General features: G+C 41.0%; 1 protein-coding gene across 2 annotated transcripts in view; it reads left to right on the top strand.

Moving 5' to 3' along the window:
• LOC112237284 (calcitonin gene-related peptide type 1 receptor) overlaps window positions 1-17,334 on the top strand; it is a 78,791-nt gene that overhangs the window by 50,930 nt on the left and 10,527 nt on the right. For both annotated transcript variants that reach the window (XM_024405884.2, XM_042295222.1), the window contains 4 exons: window positions 6,556-6,682; window positions 12,844-12,997; window positions 16,993-17,053; window positions 17,200-17,266. In XM_024405884.2, coding sequence (XP_024261652.1) covers window positions 6,556-6,682; window positions 12,844-12,997; window positions 16,993-17,053; window positions 17,200-17,266 — 409 coding nt within the window. The remainder of the gene's footprint in view (window positions 1-6,555; window positions 6,683-12,843; window positions 12,998-16,992; window positions 17,054-17,199; window positions 17,267-17,334) is intronic.

Below are 17,334 nucleotides of genomic sequence, written 5' to 3'. Positions count from 1 at the left end.
ATAACTGCAGGAACCAAAACAACATTTCTGCATTACATTGGCTACTACTGACTTGGAAAAGTTGGCTCAGTCAGTGATGGAAAAAGTGCTTAATTGTCATACTTGAGTAAAAGTAAAAGCTATACATAAAATTCCTGATATTAAGCCAACCAGCCGGCACAATGTTCTTAAAAACATATCAAATACAGACAGCTAGGGGCAACACTCCAACACCCAGATATCATTTACAAACACAGTATTTGTGTTTAGTGGGTTGGTCAGATAAGAGGCAGTAGTGGTGTCAACACGTTATATTGGTAGGTGTCTGAATTGGACCATGTTGCCGTCCTGCATGAGCATTCCAAATGTAACGAGTACTATTGCGAATTAATTCCAATTCAATTCATGAATTGGCCACCCCCCAGAAAAAGCAGAATTTGAATTTATTTTGACATCATGTATGGTTGCCAACACTATGTTTAACATGTCCTTGACACATTGCATTTCTAAAACTCAACCTCAGAAAAAATGTTTGAAATAATTACAGTGGTCTGGAAATATTCTAGGATCATTTTGTAGGTTAACAATTCATAATCCACTTTCACTCTAGAATGGAAAGTACAACCTAACATCTCATAACCAAATTACAAACAAAATACTGTACATATTTGAGTTATAATTAAAATCATATTTGAAATGGTATCTGTATTCTTTAGTAAGAAGATGCAGAAGATTTTAGCAAAATATTTGTCAAAGGAAGGAGACAAAATATGTTTAATGTCTCAGTTGAATTTCTTTGAATTTGTTTAAATTACATTCTGCTTCCTTTAATTCAATTGAAATTCTGCTTCCTGTGTGGTATGGCCAATTCAAATTTCAATTCATGGGTTGAATTGAACTAGGCTAAATTTAGAAGTTCCGAATTGACACCAACCCTGTAAGACAGAGTGCAGGTGCACATTGTAATAGCAAAAAGTAAAACGCTCAAACTACTCTGTATCTGTGTCTTGACAAGAAGAGAATAGAATACATCCTTTCTTGGCATTGTAAAGCTCTAACGGAAGACCAACACGATCAGCTAATTATTATCTCTATGAAGTTTTATAGGTAGTAAGCAAAGCATTGATTTTAAGGGAGCATCACTTTTATAAGGATGGCAATGTATTTAAAGGCTGATCTCTTTCAACGTTAAAGTCATAATGTTGTATTAGACTTTCCAGATGTGCAGTTTACAGTGGTATTTGATGCGGTACAGCTGCACTGTCTTCTTATTTATGGCCTCCACTTCAGCACTGCCAGGGCTCGCCAATAAAAATACTCTGACTAGCCGTGGAAAAATACAGTTGGGTTAGCTTTAAAAATACTGCATCACTTGGTTATCTGAGCCTGTCCTACATGATGCAGTTGTCAAAAATGGTTGTGTGTTTTGTCCAGAATTATTCGATCCCTAGATAAAGATTAATAAAAATGCCTGTATAAAATAACTCATACAAATACTGAGCTATTCAATGCTCATTTAAAAAAAATATATATATATATTTTATACTAATACTAATCATGATTTTGCTCAGAGAAAGATCTTTTTTAACAAGTCATAAAAAAACAAAGATATGGATCAAATTGATTGGATCCCCTGTTTTCAATACTCAAGCACCCTTCCCCTGTGAGGATAATGGCACAGAGACTTTTTCTCAAATGTTTAATGAGTTGGAGAACACATTGGGAGGGATATTAGACCATTCCTCCATACAGAATCTTTCCAGATCCTTGATACCCTTAGTTTGTGCTTATGGACGGCCCTCTTCAATTCAAACCACAGGTTTTCAATGGGGTTCAAGATGTTGATTTTGTGGTCAATTAACAATTTCTTTGTGGAATTTGATGTGTGCTTGGGGTTATTGTCTTTCTAAAACAGTCAATTGCAGACAACTTTTAGTCTCCTGGCAGAGAAAACCATATTTTTTGCAAACATGACCTGGTACTTGACAGAGTTCATGATGTCGTTGCGTTGACCACAACAAGAGCCCCAGGTCCAGTGAAAGAAAAATATCCGCATAGCATCTAAGATGCACCACCATATTGTACAGTAGGGCTGAGGTATTTTCTGCATATGCATTGTTCTTGTGAAGGACAAAACTGCCATTGGTGTGCATGGTCAAAGACCTATATTTTCATGTCATCTGACAATCATGAACTTTACAGAGTACCAGGACATTTTAGCCTAAAAACCTGGTTTCCTCATGCCAGGAATTTAAATGGCAGGAAGTTAAATGTTGTTGCTTGTTTAGGTGTGGCCAGAGAACATCCATATACACCAATATAACACCTTGGGATAAAGAAAGTGATTCTGTCCTATTTTCTACTCATCCTAGTTTGAAGATATTCTGTTAAGACACTTCCTTTATCTTTTTACTTGTATTGGGTCATTTAATAGTAGCCTTGTTCTCCAACACACTACTGACCCAGAACCCTTACTAATGCTGCCATACTGAGATCTCCTTCTCCTTCTTCTAGAAACAACACATTTACATCAAGACTGCAACATTAGCTAATGACTGGAGACAGATAACAGGACATTGTTGCTGAAGTGTACACATGTTAGACACAAAGTGTTTTCACTATTTCACTCCAGTAAACACCATTTCCTGCAGTCAAATGACCAAAACGCCCTCTAGTGGCCTCATGGGTGGAATGTTAATATTTTTCATAATTTCATAATTATATAAACATAATTGCAAAAAAACAGCCAAAAAATCTGGTGTTTCTATGTCAAACAATTTTGTTATATTTCAAGTCTTCTCTGATGTATATGAAGTGTAATATTGGGATGCAGACTGGAATACATTTCAACTCTAAATCTGACTTGGTACAGGTGTCTTATTTTTTAAGCCCATAACCATGTGTGAGGTGGATACTTTTGTTTCAAGTAGATTTGTTTAAGACTACAAAGAAAGACTGTGTGACCCTGATTTAGCCCACTGCAGTAAAATGTTATCAATTGCTTGTTTTAGAAAGCCTGGTTGATGAAAAATTGGAAACATTACTTTCCTAACCTTTGATAGAAAAGAGAATCATTTGATGTTTTGAGGCTTGATGTTTTGAGGCTTTGATGACTGCTGATCCGTGATAATCAGGAAGCTCCACAGGGGCCTCAAATAGAGTTGTTAATAATCTGTTTAGGGTGTGATTCCCAATAGGGTGTGATTCCCAATAGGGTGTGATTTCCAATAGGGTGTGATTCCCAATAGGGTGTGATTCCCAATAGGGTGTGATTCCCAATAGGGTGTGATTCTCAATAGGGTGTGATTCCCAATAGGGTGTGATTCTCAATAGGGTGTGATTCCCAATAGGGTGTGATTCCCAATAGGGTGTGATTCCCAATAGGGTGTGATTCCCAATAGGGTGTGATTCTCAATAGGGTGTGATTCCCAATAGGGTGTGATTCCCAATAGGGTGTGATTCTCAATAGGGTGTGATTCCCAATAGGGTGTGATTCTCAATAGGGTGTGATTCCCAATAGGGTGTGATTCCCAATAGGGTGTGATTCTCAATAGGGTGTGATTCCCAATAGGGTGTGATTCTCAATAGGATGTGATTCCACTTGTTGTTGGAAGTCGTGTGTGCTAGTATTTAACATGGGTGAACCAAAGCAAATTATTTCAGTGTTGCTTGAGAGAAAGTTATGAATTGTTGTCCATTGTTATACCAGTTTACAGCATGCTCTGACAACAACGGCAATCTTGATTTAGTATATGAGGTTCCTTGGTTCAGACATTTCATTCTAATGACTCTCTGTTTGAACCTATTTCACAGACGACTGCAACATCTGACTAAGTCATTATGGGCCAGAGTTAGTTGTTCCAATGGTTTATGTTATTTATTGTCTTGTTTACTACATCAAAGGTCGGAATATTTTTGTTAGGATGAAATATGTTCATTTTACAGTTTTTATGGCAACATGCAGAATGGATGAAAACACGTTTTATTATGGCTAATTGTAATAATAATAGACCTCCAGCTTTGTAGAAGATACTGTAATCTGTAAATATCAACTGTGAACGGATTTGTCACATTTCATATACTAACGATTTACACTGAGTGTACAAAACATTAGGAACACCTGCTCTTTCCATGACATAGACTGACCAGGTGAAAGCTAAAGTCCCTGTGTAGCTGAAGGGGAGGAGACTGGTTAAAGACAGATTTGCAAGCCTTGAGACAATTGAGACATGCGGAGAATGTGAAATAGTGCCTTTGAACAAAACATGGTTGTAGGTGCCAGGCGCACCAGTTTGATTGTGTTAAGAACTGTTGCTGGGTTTTTTCATGCTCAACAGTTTCCTGTGTGTATCAAGAATGGTCCATCACCCAAAGGACATCCAGCCAACTGTGGGAAGCATTAGAGTCAACATGGGCCAGCATCCCCGTGGAACGCTTGACATTTGTAGAGTCCATGCCCCAATGAATTGAGGCTGTTCTGAGGACAAAAGGGGGTGCAAATCAATATTAGGAAGGTGTTCTTAATGTTTTGTACACTATCAAAATGATATAGCCTATGTACTCCACAGTGTATTTTCCATGAATATTTTCACACTAGAAAATATGATAACCAGTTTCATCTTTTGGCTTCAATGCCTACATTATGGTTCTGTATGTTTTCGTAGTATTGTTTCACTACAGGACCTTTTTAATTTTGATTCTCTTATTGTAAGTGTATATACAGTTGAAGTTGGAAGTTTACATACACCTTAGCCAAATACATTTAAACTCAGTTTTTCACAATTCCTGACATTTAATCCGAGTAAAGTAAAAAAAAATCCCTGTCTTAGGTCAGTTAGGATCACCACTTTATTTTAAGAATGTGAAATGTCAGAATAATAGTAGAGAGAATTATTTATTTCAGCTTTTATTTCTTTCATCACATTCCCTGTGGGTCAGAAGTTTACAAACACTCAATTCGTATTTGGTAGCATTGCAATTGTTTAACTTGGTTCAAACTTTTCGGGTTGCCTTCCACAAGCTTCCCGCAATAAATTGGGTGAATTTTGGCCCATTCCTCCTGACAGAGCTGGTGTAACTGAGTCAGGTTTCTAGGCCTCCTTGCTCGCACACGCTTTTTCAGTTCTGCCCACACATTTTTCTACAGGATTGAGGTCAGGGCTTTGTGATGGCCACTCCAACACCTTGACTTTGTTGTCCTTAAGCCATTTTGACACAACTTTGGAAGTATACTTGGGGTCATTGTCCATTTGGAAGACCCATTTATGACCAAGCTTTAACTGATGTCTTGAGATGTTGCTTCAATATAACCACATAATTTTCCTACCTCATGATGCCATATATTTTGTGAATTGCACCAATCCCCCTGCAGCAAAGCACCCCCACAACATGATACTGCCACCCCCGTGCTTCACAGTTGGGATGGTGTTCTTCGGCTTACAAGCCTCCTCCTTTTCCTCCAAACATAACGATGGTCATGATGACCAAACCGTTCAGTTTTTGTTTCATCAGACCAGAGGACATTTCTCCAAAAAGTACGATCTTTGTCCCCATGTGCAGTTGCAAACCATAGTCTGGCTTTTCTGTGGCGGTTTTGGAGCAGTAGCTTCTTCCTTGCTGAGCGGCCTTTCAGGTTATGTCGATATAGGACTCGTTTAACTGTGGATATAGATACTTTTGTACCTGTTTCCTCCAGCATCTTCACAAGGTCCTTTGCTGTTGTTCTGGGATTGATTAGCACTTTTCGCACAAAAGTATGTTCATCTCTAGGAGACAGAATGCATCTCGTTCCTGAGCGGTATGACAGCTGCATGGACCCATGGTGTTTATACTTGCGCACTATTGTTTGTACAGATGAACATGTTACCTTCAGGCATTTGGAAATTGATAAACCAGACTTGTGGAGGTCTACAATTATTGAGGTCTTGGCTGATTTCTTATGATTTTCCCATGACGTCAAGCAGAGGCACTGAGTTTTTGAAATACATCCACAGGTACACCTCCAACTGACGCAAATTATGTGAATTAGCCTATCAGAAGCTTCTAAAGCCATGACATAATTTTCTAGAATTTTCCAAGCTGTTTAAAGGCACAGTCACCTTAGTGTATGTAAACTTCAAACCCACTGGAATTGTGATACAGTGAATTATAAGTGAAATAATCTGTCTATAAACAGTTGTTGGAAAAATTAATCGTGTCATGCACAAAGTAGATGTCCTAACCGACTTGCCAAAACTATAGTGTGTTAACAAGAAATTTGTGGGGTGGTTTAAAAACAAGCTTTAATGATGCCAACCTAAGTGTATGTAAACTTCCAACTTCAACTGTAGTTCTGTCCTTGAGCTTTTCTTGTCTATTAATGTTCTGTATTATGTCATGGTTCATGTTCTGTGTGGACCCCAGGAAGAGTAGCTGCTGCTTTTGCAACAGCTAATAGGTATCCTAATAAAATAAATAACAATACTTTTGTAAATGTTTATTGTAGTCCTCTCTGTGAATGTCTGCTTGGGTAACCACAACCAGACACATATCATATGTTAACATTATTATTTATGCTGTATGTTTGTCTTCACTCAGGAACCTGAGCTGCCAAAGGATCACGCTTCATAAGAACCTCTTCGTTTCCTATGTCCTCAACTCCGCCCTTACCCTCATCTACCTCATAGCAGTGGTCAACAACACAGATGTAGTGGAGAGAAATCCAGTAAGTCTCACACATTTCATCTATAAATTCCAGTAAGTCTCACACATTTCATCTATAAAATCCAGTAAGTCTCACACATTTCATCTATAAAATCCAGTAAGTCTCACACATTTCATCTATAAAATCCAGTAAGTCTCACACATTTCATCTATAAATTCCAGTAAGTCTCACACATTTCATCTATAAATTCCAGTAAGTCTCACACATTATCTATAAATTCCAGTAAGTCTCACACATTTCATCTATAAATTCCAGTAAGTCTCACACATTTCATCTATAAAATGAAAACAATTTAAGGGGAAGAGGATAGATAAGTCTCAGGGTTTCACTGCATGATATTTTCTAAATAATATTTTTTTAATTCTTAAAACATAACACAGCCTGCGAGCTCGGTTTTACTTCATTCAAATGAGTTTACTATCAGTTTCAATCAACCTGAGTGCAGATGTTTTTTTAAGAGTGTTCGTTAGGACATGAGTATTTTTTGCATATCTTGTTGTGTGCACAAACAGCCCAGAGTTATCCTTCTCTTAGCACTCAAAGACTTCTGTCCTTTGTCAGACTTTTGAACAGTTGCCACTCGTTGAGTCGGAGCTGAATTCTTTGAATCCTGAGGCCTGTTAAGGTGAACATGGTAAATCTGCCTCAATGGAATGTAGCGTTTCTGTATCTGGGATCATCCCTTTCTGGTGCTTTAAGTATTGTATTTTATGAGGCATTTTTATTGTCCACCTTATGAGGAAATTATTTGATTATGGTATTGTGCAAGACAGAGTTGCTGAGTCTGTTCCCCCAAATTGTATTAATAGTCATTCAAAAACAAGCTAGAAAATGTCAGAGATCTTGATCCAGAGAAATGGATACACTTGGGTAACCTTTGAGTAGATACATTAGTTTTTTCCTGGTTAGGTCACATGGTTAGTAAAAACTCCTGGTTGAATGGACACAGTAAGGTCCTGTTATCATGCTCTCGATTGGATCATCACTTTAGAGATGTTCTTCAGTTTATCCAGTCAAAGAAAATAACTCCCGTCTGGGTTTGATTTCTAGCCTCTCTTCTTCTCTTCTCCCCGTACCATCATGTTCTCACTGGAAAAACAGACTTCAAGCCTAATCCATCTGGCATATTCACAGTGGAAGGTTTTTTTGTTTCCTCAGATATACCAGCTGACCCTGATGATCCAACTGACAGGGAGGAAGGAATGACAGCTTTCACAATAAATATTGTGGGAATGTAATTGGAAAACGCTTAATTTGATACCGAATGCTGGGTCTCTGGTTTATAGAGCAGGGGTTGCTGGGATATCTCCTCAGTTTAGGGTCTGGTGCCATAGCAGGTGCCAGCTCTCTGTTCATATGATTTCTCATTTTATTTGTCCACTGAAGATGTTTGGTTGCTCTGATTAAAACTTGAGTCATATCTGAAGTCGCAGTGTCCAGGAATTATCATTATTAACCCGACCTTACAATATGAATAGCTATGTTCTAGCAGCATTGGCTCAGAACCATCTTTCCAAATCTGTCCTAAATGTATTATAATCTGCTTGCTTTGAGAAGTGGGAGAACTAAATTGCAGTTTGTCTTTCACACCTCAGACAACATGGTCTTGATATCGAGGGGTGGAACAACAACAAAAAATCCCATCACAGTTGGTTGCACATACTGCACATGTTGAAATTCTGGAGCGCCAAATTTAGACTGGGTCGGTGTGATTTAGGGATGTGGTATTCTGTTGGGAGAATAGACTAGGTGCTCTCTGAACAAAAAGGAACAAGCGTTCTTTCTCTCTGGCGGATCACAGTAGAGACTCCAAGTCTGCCAGAAGTGGGAGGAGTGAGTCCCTAGTGCTCAGGCCAAACAAAGGACTAGGCCCAAGACATGAGACACACACTTTGTCAGACATTAGTAACTTAAACACGCAGACTGTCCCGTTACATTAGGCTGGACGCCTCAGTTGGGCATTCAAGTTGAGGTAAATGTGGTTATGAATTGGTGGGAAAAATGAAGTGTTTAGATCACACCAACAGACCTTAGTGATGAGTGAACTGTATTTCAGCATACTTGTAATGGCACATCTGGACTCCATGTAAGGGCCAGGAGTCATGAAGGGAGGGAGGGATGGGGGGAGGGAGGGAGGTGAAGAAGGAAAAGAAGGAGGAGGGTAGATGAGGGTAGATGAGGGTAGAGGAGGGTAGAGGAGGAGGGTAGATGAGGGTAGAGGAGGAGGGTAGATGAGGGTAGAGGAGGAGGGTAGAGGAGGAGGAGGGTAGATGAGGGTAGAGGAGGAGGGTAGATGAGGGTAGAGGAGGAGGGTAAAGAAGGAGAAGGGTAGATGAGGGTAGAGGAGGAGGGTAGATGAGGGTAGAGGAAGAGGGTAGATGAGGGTAGAGGAGGAGTGTAGAGGAGGGAAGAGGAGGAGGGTAGATGAGGGTAGAGGAGGAGGGTAGATGAAGGTAGAGGAGGAGGGTAGAGGAGGAGGAGGGTAGATGAGGGTAGAGGAGGAGGGTAAAGAAGGAGAAGGGTAGATGAGGGTAGGGGGGAGGGTAAAGAAGGAGGGTAGATGAGGGTAGTGGAGGAGGGTAAAGAAGGAGGGTAGAGGAGGAGGGTAGATGAGGATAGAGGAGGAGGGTAGAGGAGGGTAGAGGAGGAGGGTAAAGAAGGAGGATGGTAGATGAGGGTAGAGGAGGAGGGTAAAGAAGGAGGAGGGTAGATGAGGGTAGAGGAGGAGGGTAGAGGAGGAGGGTAAAGAAGGAGGAGGGTAGATGAGGGTAGAGGAGGAGGATGGTAAAGAAGGAGGAGGGTAGATGAGGGTAAAGAAGGAGGAGGGTTGATGAGGGTAGAGGAGGAGGGTAGATGAGGGTAGAGGATGAGGGTAAAGAAGGAGGAGGGTAGATGAGGGTAAAGAAGGAGGGTAGATGAGCCTAAAGGCCCTCACTCCCTATCCAGGAACAGGCCTCTCTCTCAGGGCATGAGAGTACACATACAGGGTAGAGGAGGAGGGTAGATGAGGGTAGAGGAGGAGGAGGGTAAAGAAGGAGGAGGGTAGATGAGGGTAGAGGAGGAGGAGGGTAAAAGACTTAGAGGAGGAGGAGACATTGGGTGCATTGGGAAAGTTTTCAGACCCCTTCACTTTTTCTACGTTGTTACGTTACAGCGTTATTCTAAAGTGTATTAAATTAAAATGTGTTCTCATCAATCTACACACAAAACCACATAATGGCAAAGTGAAAACAGGTTTTAAAGAGTATTTTATTTACTTAAGTATGCAGACCATTTACTCAGTACTTTGTTGAAGCACCATTGGCAGCGATTACAACCTTGAGGCTTCTTGGGTATGATACTACAAGCTTGGCACACCTGTATTTGGGGAGTTTCTCCCAGTCTTCTCTGCAGAACCTCTCAACCTCTGTCAGGATGGATGGGGAGCTTCACTGTAAAGCTATTTTCAGATCTCTCCAGAGATGTTTGATTGGGTTCAAGTCCGGGCTCTGGCTGGGCCACTCAAGGACATTCAGAGACTTGTCCCGAATCCACTCCTGCATTGTCTTGGCTATGTACTTAGGGTCATTGTTATGTTGGAAGGTGAACCTTCACCCCAGTCTGATGTCCTGAGTGCTCTGGAGCAAAGAATTTCTGCAACATTGAAGGCCCTCAAGAAAACAGTGGCCACTGTATGGCTAAGAGGTTCTGAAGGCTGCATATGCTGCGTATACGGACCTCGGGGACAAGAGTCGAGAAGACATACAGTAACAGTCAAAAGTTTGGACACAGCTACTCATTCCAGGGTTTTTCTTTATTTGTACTATTTTCTACATTGTAGAATAATAGTGAAGACATCAAAACAATGAAATAACACAGATGGAATCGTAGTAACCAAAGAAGTGTCTAAGTGTTTATATTTGATTTTTTGAAGTAGCCACCCTTTGCCCTGATGACAGCTTTGCACACTCTCTCAACCAGCTTCATGAGGTAGTCACCTGGAATGCATTCCAATTAACAGGTGTGCCTTGTTAAAAGTTAATTTGTGGAATTTCTTTCCTTCTTAATGCGTTTGAGCCAATCAGTTGTGTTGTGACAAGGTAGGGCTGGTATACAGAAGATAGCCCTATTTGGTGAAAGACCAAGTCCATATTATAGTAAGAACAGCTCAAATAAGCAAAGAGAAACAACAGTCCATTATTACTTTAAGACAAGAAGGTCAGTTAATCCGGAACATTTCAAGAATTTTGAAAGTTTCTTCAAGTGCAGTTGCGAAAACCATGGGTTAAGCTGTGATGAAACTGTCTCTCATGAGGACGCAGAGTTACCAGCCTCATAAATTGCAGCCCAAATAAATGCCTCAAAGAGTCCAAGTAACAGACACATCTCAACATCAACTGTTCAGAGGAGAGTGTGTCAATCAGGCCTTCCCAATAAGAGTAAGAGACTTGCTTGGGCCAAGAAACACAAGCAATGGACATTAGACATTACACTGGTGGAAATCTGTCCTTTGGTCTGATTAGTCCAAGTTTGATATCTTTGGTTCCAACCGCCATGTCTTTGTGAGACGCAGAGTAGGTGCGGATGATCTCCGCATGTGTAGTTCCCACCGTGAAGCATGGAGGAGGAGGTGTGATGGTGTGGAGGTGCTTTGCTGGTGACACTGTCAGTGATTTATTTAGAATTGAAGGCACACTTAACCAGCATGGCTACCACAACATTCTGCAGCAATACGCCATCCCACCTGGTGGGACTATCATTTGTTTTTTAACAGTACAATGACCCAACACACCTCCAGGTTATTTAAGGGCTATTTGACCAAGAAGGAGTGTGATGGAGTGCTGCATCAGATGACCTGGCCTCCACAATCACCTGACCTCAACCCAAATTGAGATGGTTTGGGATGAGTTGGCCGCAGAGTGAAGGAAAAGCAACCAACAAGTGCTCAGCATACGTGGGAACTCTTTCAAGACTGTTGGAAAAACGTTCCAGGTGAAGCTGGTTGAGAGAATGCCAAGAGTGTGCAAAGCTGTCATCAAGGCAAAGGGTGGCTAGTTTGAAGAATCTAAAATAGATTTTGGTTTGTTTTAACACTTTTTTGGTTACTACATACCATATGTGTTATTTCAAAGTTTTGATGTCTTTACTATTATTCTACAATGTAGAAAATAGAACGAATAAAGAAAAACCCTTGAATGAGGAGGTGTGTCCAAACTTTTAACTGGGGCTGTACTTGTATGTAAATGTAATGTAGCTGCTACCAATTCCAGAATCGTCTAATCAGATCAGCACACATGTTCTGAGACAGAGTGCTGAGAACAACAAATCTCAACACCTAGAGGAGTCAATGAATCTACATGGGCCCGTCCCAAATGGAATCATATTCCCTATAGACGGGTTGATTATTTAGCAACAAATCCGCTGCGTGTGCAACTATGGGGCAAAACAGACTGGTTGGCTTAGATTGTTGACAACATGTAAACTATATATTTTTTCCAATATTCATTGGAAACATAAATAAATGTGCACAATGAGCACTTGTTGTCTCAAATACATCGTTACAGTTGTTAGGTTAGCTAGCTAGCGAATTTGAGCCATATTAGCATTGATCAGTCAAAACACCTCAAAACAAGACATTTTATCAAGATCAAGATGAAACGAGTCACTTACGATTCCCCACATGGCAGTTTCTTGTCATTGTTGGTAACTATCTGGTTATCCAGACTCACAACAACACACAGACATCTGCCACATTGAAGCGTGCGTATCGTTTTCGTGACATTGTCAGTTAACCCATCTACTGTATATAGTGCACCACTTTTGACCAGGGCCCATGTAGGCAATAGTGTGCTATTTGACAGAAAGAGACATGATAGCATAGTGTTGACTGACAAGAATGTGTGGATATTATTGAACAGGATTTAGGCTACTTTGCAGTACATTTTTCTTGTAAAATAAATACAATGTGCTGCAGTTACAATAACCTAGAGAAAAGTGGAGCAAGGGATACGCTCCAGCAGTAGGGGGTAAAATGATGAACGTCCTCCTATTGGAAAATCATAATACCCCCACTAACAATTTTGTGTCAGGGCTGGTTGAGCATTGGGCTTTGTGTTGTTGTTATTGTTATTTGGTGTTGTTGTTGTCTCTGTGTGACTCTCTGTGATCCTAATCCCCTGCAGGTTGGCTGTAAGGTGTTGCACTTCTTCCACATGTACATGCTGGGCTGTAACTACTTCTGGATGCTGTGTGAGGGGATCTATCTGCACACGCTCATTGTGGTGGCTGTGTTCGCCGAGGAGCAGCACCTACACTGGTACTACCTCCTAGGCTGGGGTGAGTCTTACTACCCGCCTTAACCACAGGGATCCCATTAGCTTGAAGAGATAGTGTGAGATTTGGGCAATTAAGGCATTTTTCTACTTATGCTAGCTGTTCCGGTAGACTTATAATCGTTGCACTAACGATAGTTAGCGTTGGCTCACGAAATTACCTCTAACTCCCTTCATACTGGACGCAGAGACATAAAAATGGTAGCCGCAAGTTCATCTGACTCCCTTTAAACTAAAAACCAAAAACCTAAATTGTATGCAATAAGGCTGTATTAGTTATAGCCAGCAATTGAAAGCAATGCAAAAGGTTAATTGCAGAGTGGAATAGTCGAAGTGAGAGGGTCCACTCCCATCAAAATCGGCGCACCTAGTGGCCGGGGACTTTAGTGCAGAGAAACTTAAAACCATTTGACCTAATTTCTACCAGCAAATTACATGTGCAACCACAGAGAGAAAAAAATAACTCTAGACCACCTTTACTCCACACACAGAGGCAGGTACAAAACTGACCATAATTCTACCCTCCTGATTCCTGCACACAAGCAAAAACTAAAGCAGGGAGTACCAGTGACTCGCTCAATACGGAAGTGGTCAGATGCTAAGCTACAGGACTGTTTTGCTAGCACAGACTGGAATATGTTCAGGGACTTATCTGATGGCATTTAGGAGTATATCACCTCAGTCACCGGCTTCATCAATAAGTGCATCAATGACATTGTCCCCACAGTAACCGTGCATACATACCCCAACCAGAAGCCATGGATTACAGGCAACATCCACACTGAGCTAAAGGTGAGATCTGTCGCTTTCAAAGAGCAGGACTCTAACCCAGACGCTAATAAGAAATCCCGCTATGCCCTCAGACGAACTAAGATTGAATCCTACTACATCGGCTCCGACAATCGTCGGATGTGGCAGGGCTTACAAACTATTACGGACTACAACGGGAAGCCCAGCCGCAAGCTGCCCAGTGACACAAGCCTACCAGACGAGCTAAACAACTTCTATGTGCACTTCGAGGCAAGCAATACATGAAGCATGCATAAGGGCTGTTCCGGACAACTGTATGATCACGCTCACCATAGCCGATGTGAGCCAGACCTTTAAACAGGTCAACATTCATAAGGCCGCAGGGCCAGATGGATTACCAGGGCATGTACTCCGAGCATGCGCTGACCAACTTCCAACAGTCTTCACTGACATCTTCAACCTGTCCCTGACCCAGTCTGTAATACCAACATTTTTCAAGCAGACAACCATAGTCCCTGTGCCGAAGAACACCAAGGTAACCTACCTAAATGACTACATATAGAGCCATGAAGTGCTTTGAAAGGCTGGTCATGGCTCACATCAACACTATCGTCACAGAAACCCTAGACCCACTCCAATTTGCATACTACCCCAACAGACCCACAGATGACGCAATCTCTATTGCACTCAACACTGCCCTTTCCCACCTGGACAAAAGGAACACCTATGAGAATGCTGTTCATTGACTACAGCTCAGCGTTCAACATAATAGTGTGCTCAAAGCCCATTTGTCACTTTGGTATAAAGGGACCAGGAGACATGCGCAGGAATAGGTAATAGGGTTTTTTATTTACCCAAATTAGGAGACAAAGGAGATGATCGTGGACTACAGGGACTACAGTGGACTACAGTGCCGAGCACATCCACATTCTCATCGACAGGGCTGTAGTGGAGCAGGTTGAGAGCTTCATGTTCCTTGGTGTCCACATCACCAACAAACTATCATGGTCAATTGTGTAACCACTCCCTCTTCAAATTAGGGCTGATTGGAAAAGCTGTTCAAAAGAGGACATTGTATTATTTCTTTGTACTCCCTGACGAAGGCCATGCAGCCGAAACGCGTCAGATTTTTAAAACCTTGTTTCTATTGAACATGCCATACAAATAAAGGCATTTTAATTAATTATATGAAGAGTGCCTTGGTCCTCCTTTCTTTTTTCTTTTATCTTTTTGATGACCAATTCACCCCTTTTACCAAAGAGCACCTTCTGTCTACCAAAATGTACTATTGTGTACCTTAGTAGAAAGAAGAGGAAGGGAAGCGCTACTAAAATCGATTTTATATTTGAGATTCTTCAAATAGCCACTTGATGACAGCTTTGCACACTCTTGGCATTCTCTCAACCAGCTTCATGAGGTAGTCACCTGGAGTTTTGACCGGTAGTGTACATATTTCCTCTTCTCCCCATCTGCTTTTCTGAAAACAAGTCACCAAAACAGCATTCTCAGACAGTAATTAAATGATTCACTTGATGGTCAGTCATGATAGTCAGTGATAATTATTCCCTTTTGTTTTCGCTTTATTTTACGTTTGAACATGTTACATTCTGTGTGTTCTGCAGTTGTTTAGCTAAAATGGTTTCATTCAACGGACAAACCAGATGTCGGTTTTTCCCCTTTATGTTGTCCTTGCTGGAATTGAACTCATATCCTTGTCAACTTGCCCATCTGTTTTTGGGTCATGTATTTCACTATCTATTCTAATGACGTCTGGGTTAACATGATATAGCAATAAGTCTTCATAGCAACCGGTTGCATGTTATAGTGTGTTCAAAACCATAAACTCACCTAGCCTCGGAGGCCTCTGCGCTCCTATATCATGATTCATAGCCGATCTTCATATTTCATCACCCTGTACTCACTGTAGAAATAAAATAACATTGTAAACAGCTCCCACCATCGCTGAATCACACATAGATCAGCTTGTGTGTCACACAACACAATGGGACACAATCTGTGTCGGGACACAGGATCAGAGACAACCCTGAGGTCACTGTTAACTGTGACACTCCCTGTGTGTCAACCCCACCAAACCCTGTATCAGATTGACAGCTTTAGTAGCTCTTCCTATTGGATAGCTGCTGTTAACGTGCTGTCTGTTCTGTTCTCCCCCTCTTTAATGGAGGAGTGATGTGTTATAATATGAGCCCTGCCTGTCCGATAAGTGATACGATAACTGTGAATGGTCGACCATTATTAAAGATGCCGTGATATAACCTTGGGGCAGAAGCTACAGTGTCTTTCACACAGCCACCCGAGGAATGGATGGAGGACATCCAGCTAGTCCATCTGTAGCCAATATGGCCGTAGAGCTTTGATAAATCACTTCTAAACGGACCCGCAGCTCGGATTCATCTGTTTAATCTGTTTATGGCCCAGCTAAAATGAAACCCCCAATAAACACTGGTATGGTTGTGTTGTTAATGGAGAAGGATTTAACAAGACTGGATTATTAGAGGAAATTGCTCAGTGTGGGTTTATTCTTGTTCAGCTTGTAGCGGACAGCATGATGAGGATGATCTTAATTTGATCACTTTTATTGCCAACAAATTTCTTACACCACAGGTATTGATTGCAGATGAGCTTTGTGATTTACATAAATTCATTGAAAACCCACACTAACACACGGTTATATTACTGTAACAGTATTGTACTTTTCATGTCTCCTACTGTTGGCCAGCTAATAGCCTAACCCCCGATCAAGCAACATTATGGACAAAAAATGTATATCCTGTCGCTGCAGGATTATTTTTGTTGTGACAATATAGGTCAAATTAAGATCCTACACCTGTAGGATAGTATAAGCTTGTTTTGAATTTAGGAAGGGCTTCCATTGGCTGTCTGCTCTGCCAGGTATCTTCACCTTAAAGGGTATTTAAATTATGCTTAACAGCCTTAAAGGGATAGTTGACTCAAAATACAAATGAACATGATTTCTCCACTTACCTTGTCTGTGTTCATGTTCAGTTGTATTTTCAGTGAACTTCCTCTTTATCCTCTTCTATCGAAAATACAGAAGATATACAAGAAGTTACTCTTATAACTGAGGAATTACATGCTAATTACTGTAATAACCACATTGTAGATGTTTCCGTCATAATACACATAACATCATTCATTGATTGATTCATGAATTGATTAATTGACATTTTGCAGATGTCCTTACAGAGTCTTTCTTCTGGTTTCCAGGGTTTCCCTTAGTGCCTGCATCCATTCATGCCGTGGCAAGGAAGAAGTATTTTGATGACAAGTGAGTGATGGTCCTCTGCATTAGTATTGTAAATAAACAGAGCAGCTGTGTGGTGGGCTGCAGTGAACAGATCTAGAAGGAGAAGAAGAAGAATTCATTGTCTGTTTGTAGACTTGTGTGACGGAGAATGTTTCTCCTTCCTGTAGCTGCTGGATGAGTGTCGAGACTCACCTGCTCTACGTGGTCCACGGGCCCATCATGGCAGCACTGCTCGTAAGCTACATCCTACACTCTAGAACCTTAGAAAGTTATTTGGCTGTCCCCATAGCAGAATCCTTTGA

This window comes from Oncorhynchus tshawytscha, linkage group LG13, assembly GCF_018296145.1.
Source record: "Oncorhynchus tshawytscha isolate Ot180627B linkage group LG13, Otsh_v2.0, whole genome shotgun sequence".
NCBI classification, from domain to species: Eukaryota; Metazoa; Chordata; class Actinopteri; order Salmoniformes; family Salmonidae; genus Oncorhynchus; species Oncorhynchus tshawytscha.
Note: the sequence above shows the minus strand (reverse complement) of the source record. Positions and strands in the feature narration are given on the sequence as shown.